Source organism: Heterodontus francisci, chromosome 24 (assembly GCF_036365525.1).
Source record: "Heterodontus francisci isolate sHetFra1 chromosome 24, sHetFra1.hap1, whole genome shotgun sequence".
In the NCBI taxonomy this organism is placed as follows: Eukaryota; Metazoa; Chordata; class Chondrichthyes; order Heterodontiformes; family Heterodontidae; genus Heterodontus; species Heterodontus francisci.
The window spans coordinates 22,914,825-22,920,824 of record NC_090394.1 but is presented as its reverse complement, the minus strand read 5'-3'; the positions used below and the strand labels follow the sequence as shown (position 1 = coordinate 22,920,824).

Here is a 6,000-nt window from a genome sequence, read left to right as displayed (position 1 = left end):
AAATTTCAAATGAGTCAACTTTGAGATTGATAATTGAGCCTTTACCATTATATTACTTTTTATAAATTCAAAGTTGCAGTCTCGTTATTGAAGCCTCAAAGACAAAAATGTCAAATTAACAACTGCATTTGGAGAATTCACCACATGCCATCATGGGATAACAATCAATGTGTAGGCAAGGGGCACAAAAGCCTTGCAGCAGAATGACAGATTCTGCAGATTAAAGTGAGTGATTATAATAATTGTTCCATTTTCTTTTGCAGAAACATTGACCAGTCTTCAGACCATAAATGATGGCAGATTTCAGAAGTGAGGAGCAGGGTCATGAAATGCTGTCAGCCCCCTCCTGCTCTCCACCAGCACCCAAAGTACAAGAAGAGATGTATGAACAGCACAAGCCAATTGTTCCTCAGGGTAAAGGTATAGTCATCCATTTAACTTCTCCAGCAAAAAGTGGGGACTGGGAGAGTTTAGAAGAAAATGAACTGCCCTTTTCGAAGGCTAAGGAGGATGATGGAATAACTACAACAGTGGATGAAGAAGGGATATCAGGGCAGAACGTTCTGCATTCAGAGGAATACTTAAACTTCCCAGCTTCATCCCTGCCTTCCTCCCCTTCTGTTTCTGGATTTTTAGGTGAATTCTTTTTCCCAACAGTATCCTCTCCTTTACAGTCTTCAGTAAACTCCTCTAGTTCTTCAGAAACTATGCCTTTGATTAGCCTAGTTAAATCTCTATCCTCAGAAATCGAATCCAGAGATACATCTTCCCTGAGACCAAAGCCTTTGCTAAACCTGGTTAAGTCTATCTCCACTGAAATTTCACGCCATGAGCCAGAAGTTACACAGTCAAAATCAGACTCAAAGTTAAACCTGTACCTTTGGCGCCAGTTAACTCAGCCTAAGGGAAGAAATGGAGATTCAAAAACAGCTCCGCCATCGCCACTGCTTTCACCCACCGAAAGCAAAATTAGTTTCTTCAAAGTTCCTGAAGTTGAAGCCAAGCTGGAAGACACGAAAAGAAAGTTCTCAGAGGCTATACAAGAACCACTGAATATGCTAAGCAAGATAATTGGAGATGAAAGTATTGGAAGTCCCAAATCCAGGGCATCGCAATCAAATACATGCAGCACTAATTTCTTCTGTGTCCCTGGGCCTCAAGACTGCAGCAATGATATATGTAGTAAGAACGTAAGGTCTGGGTTTGATAAGTTCAGAATGGAGATACTTAAATCAGAAAAGAGAGCGAGTGATAGACCATCTAATACAGAGACTTCTCCTAGAAAACAGGCAAAAGGAAAGCAGAAGAAACAATGCCTGTCCTTTGCGCAGGGTTATGGGGACAACAACAGCACAAGGTACGAGATCTGCTCAGATGGAGATATGCTACAGATTGTAGAAACAGAGCACAATGAAGACAGCGCATTGTGCAGACAAGAACCAGTGTATTCCTACTCCCATCGAGCCTTGACTCCATTACAACCTTCTCCAAAAGTGCCAACTAAATCTCTAATGTGTTTTGCCACTCTCGCCTACAGCTATTTTGTATTACCGTTGCCATCGTTCTTCTCTGGCCTCTGCCTCGGACTTGCCTGTGGATTTATGGTGGGTCTGCTAATTATCTCGCTGCAGACACCTAGGGTCTCACAACCCATCCATGTAATCCACCTGGGTAATGAAAATCTGCAATCGGATAATATAATTAGGGAACCCAAGGATCCTGAAGTTGTGAAGGTAAAGTGTTGTAGTTCCTCTTATATTACAGACTTCATATTTTGCACATCGTCCTCCAAAGTGTTATGGTAGAATTTTTCTGAACAAATTTTCTCCTTTTTTGGGGAAAACACTATTCGATAACTATACATGATGATTCAATCACAATATCATGAGCATTTCTTTCATTAAATGGCAGGAATGAGAGAATTATTGAAGCATGTTTTTTTCACTGTTGATGCGCTGCAAATAAAATGGAAGCTAAAATAAACTGTCAGGGTAATGCCAAAGGAAAGAAAGTTTCTGTTGTTAATATGTTATTATTGTATAATTTTACATAATAAATAGCCCACATTCTGGCAATTTTATTTATTTCTAGATGTCAGTGGGGCCTGAAATTTTCAAGCTATGAAGAAGATCTCAGTGCCAAACGTTAGTGAGATGCAGTAGGTAGCAATCAAATGCTGTGTCAACTGTTGCATTGCCAGGCTTGAAAGTAAATTCAGACTTTTGTTTTCCCTTATTCTTGCAATTGTAGACCTGAAGCTAAGTGGATTACTCTGGTCCAACTGACTGTATATAGGGTGAGTTTCACCAGTCCTCTTCTGGGTCAGTGAGGAAGTGATTATCCATCTAATACAGCAGCAGATGTTCCTTTCTAATCAAGCAAGTAACACCAAAAGTGATCCCTTGGTTGTTCTTTCAATCTGAATGGAGGGTGCGTATTCTCCCACCGGCAGGACAGAGCAAGCAGAGGTGGCAGCACAGTGGTATACAGTCAGGAGGGAGTTGCCCTGGGAGCCCTCAAGATCGACTCCAGACCCCATGAAGTATCATTGCATCCGGTCAAACATGGGCAAGGAAACCACCTGCTGATTACCACCTACCACCCTCCCTCAGCTGATAAATCAGTACTCCTCCATGTTGAGGGTGGCAAGGGTGCAGAATGTACTCTGGGTGGGGGACTTCAATGTCCATCACCAAGACTGGCTCGGTAGCACCACTACTGACCGAGATGGCCGAATCCTAAAGGACAGAGCTGCTAGACTGGGTCTGTAGCAGGTGGTGAGGGAACCAACAAGAGGGAAAAACATACTTGACCTCGTTCTCACCAATCTGCCTGCTGCAGATGAATCTGTCCATGACAGTAATGCTAGGGGTGACCACCACATAGTCCTCGTGGAGACGAAGTCCCGACTTCACATTGAGGAAATCCTCCATCGGCTTGTGTGGCACCACCACCATGCTAAATGGGATAGATTTCAAACAGATCTAGCAATGCAAAACTGGGCATCCATGAGGCGCTGTGGACCATCAGCAGCAGCAGAATTGTACTCAACCACAATCTGTAACCTCATGGCCTGGCATATCCCTCACTCTACCATTACCATCAAGCCAGGATAACAACCCTGGTTTAATGAAGAGTGCAGGAGGGCATGCCTGGAGCAGCACCAGGCATACCTTAAAATGAGGTATCAACCTGGTGAAGCTACAACCCAAGACTATTTGAGTGCCAAACTGCTTAAGCAGCATGTGATAGAGCTAAGCGATCCCATAACCAACAAATCAGATCTAAGGTTTGCAATCCTGCCACATCCAGTCATGAATGGTAGTGGACAATTAAACAACTAACTGGAGGAGGTGGCTCCACAAATATCCCCATCCTCAATGATGGGGAACCTAGCACATCAGTGCAAAAGATAAGGCTGAAGCATTTGCAACAATCTTCAGCCAGAAGTGCCGAGTTGATGATCCATCTCGGCCTCCTCTTGAAGTCCCCAGCATCACAGATGCCAGTCTTCAGCCAATTCGATTCACTCCGCGTGATATCAAGAAATGACTGAAGGCACTGGATACTGCAAAGGCTATGGGCCCTGACAACATTCCAGCAATAGTACTGAAGACCTGTGCTCCAGAACTTGCCGGGCCTCTAGCCAAGCTGTTCCTGTACAGCTACAACACTGGCATCTACCCAGCAATGTTGAAATTTGCCCAGGTATGTCTTGTACATAAAAAGTAGGACAAGCACAACCTGGCCAATTACTGCCCCATCAGTCTAGTCTCGATCATCAGTAAAGCGATGGAAGATGTCATCGATGGTGCTATCAAGCGGCACTTGCTTAGCAATAACCTGCTCAGTGATGTTCAGTTTGGGTTCCGCCAGGGCCACTCAGCTCCTGACCTCATTACAGCCTTGGTTCAAACATGGAAAAAAGAGCTGAACTCAAAAGGCAAAGTGAAAATGACTGCCCTTGACATCAAGGCATCATTTGACCGAGTATGGCATCAAGGAGCCCTGGCAAAACTGAAGTCAATGGGAATCAGGGATAAATTTCTCTGCTGGTTGGAGTCATACCTTGCGCGAAGGAAGATAGTTGTGGTTGTTGGAGGTCAATCATCTCAGCACCAGGACATCATTGCAGGAGTTCCTCAGGGTAGTGTCCTCGGCCCAACCATCTTCAACTGCTTCAACAATGACCTTCCTTCAATCATAAGGTTAGAAATGGGGATGTTCGCTGAATATTGCACAATGTTCAGTACAATTTGCGACTCCTCAGATACTGAAGTAGTCCGTGTGGAAATGCAGCAAGACCTGGACAACATCCAGGCTTGGGCTGATAAGCGGCAAGTAACATTCGCACCACAGAAGTGCCAGACAATGACCATCTCCAACAAGAGAGAATCTAACCATGTCCCCTTGACATTCAGTGGCATTACCATCGCTGAATCCCCCACGATCAACATCCTAAAGGTTACCATTGACTAGAAACTGAACTGGGGTAGCCACATAAATACTGTGGCTACAAGAATAGGTCAGAGGCTAGGAATCCTGCGGCGAGTAACTCACCTCGTGACTCCCCGAATCCTGTCCACAATCTACAAGGCACAAGTCAGGACTGTGATGGAAATCTCTCCACTTGCCTGGATAGGTGCAGCTCCAACAACACTCAAGAAGCTCGACACCATCCAGGACAAAGCAGCCCGCTTGATTGGCACCCCATCCACAAACATTCACTCCCTCCACTGATGCACAGTGGCAGCAGTGTGTACCATCTACAAGATGCACTGCAGCAACACACCAAGGCTCCTTCGACAGCACCTTCCAAACTTGCGACCTCTACCACCTAGCAGGACAAGGGCAGCAAATGTATGGGAACACCACCACCTGCAAGTTCCCCTCCAAGTCACACACCATCCTGACTTGGAATTATATCGCCGCTCCTTCACTGTTGCTGGGTCAAAATCCTGGACCTCCCTTCCTAGTAGCACTGTGGGTGTACCTAGCACACATGGATTGCAGTGGTTCAAGAAGGCAGCTCACCACCCCACCTTTCTCAAGGGCAATTAGGGATGGGCAATAAATGCTGGCCTGGCCAGCGACGCCCACATCCCATGGATGAATAATAAAAAATTGTGCTTAATGAGAATGACAGAAAAGAATGCAATGGAGGGAAGGGTCACACAGCAACCAAAATAGTTTCTTCTTAATCCAATCCAGTTATTTTACTTTTGAACAAAGCATGGGCTTTTTGCATTAACAAAGACACAATAGCTGCTCAATATACTCTGGATATTCTTCTCACTGTATAATCTGGATGAAAAATAGTTTGAGTATGGAAATGTTCGAAGCATCACTCGAGGTTTACAGCACTGAAGAATGCCATTCAGCCCATCATATTTGTGTTAGGTCTTTGCTAGAACACTCCAGACTAATCCCACTCTCTCCTCATACCTTTCTCTGTTTGAAATATTTATTCAATTTCCCCTTAAACAATGCACTGGTCTCTACCTCAATTAATGTGTGTGAAAAGTATTAATATTAGCAGAGCCTGCTCCTTTCAAACATAGGGTCAGTGAAATCATTGAATCTTCAGCCATAGGCAAACAGGAAATGGCTTCTAGTGTCCGGCATTCAAGTTTATGTCGGAATGTGGGTTTTCGTGGATCCTGCAGGAGTGGGGGTGGGGGAGGCTGGGACAGGGAAGGCCTACATTTTCCTTGTGGGGCCTGAAAGAGCACTGCTGCTTCTCCTGGTCCTACAAAGGAAAGTTAAACATGAAAACTTACTTTGAGGGCCTCTTCAACTTCCCAATTCTTTTCACCTGGCAGGATAGACACATCAGCTTACCTGTGCAGGTCGAGTTAAAATCACTGTTGGGGCCTAGTGACATTATCAGCCTCCGATTAGCATTTGTGAATTAGGACCCCGCTGACTTTAATTGGACAAGCATCTTAGCTTCCTATCTAGAAGCCTCACTTAAAATTAGAAATGGCAATATCCAGGTGA

At 44.7% G+C, this 6,000-nt stretch overlaps 1 protein-coding gene across 1 annotated transcript in view; it reads left to right on the top strand.

Moving 5' to 3' along the window:
• The first annotated feature begins 293 nt into the window (after nucleotides 1–293).
• tex2l (testis expressed 2, like) overlaps nucleotides 294–6,000 on the top strand; it is an 89,143-nt gene continuing 83,436 nt past the window's right edge. Inside the window, exon 1 of the mRNA XM_068056809.1 lies at nucleotides 294–1,733. Coding sequence (XP_067912910.1) covers nucleotides 294–1,733 — 1,440 coding nt within the window. The remainder of the gene's footprint in view (nucleotides 1,734–6,000) is intronic.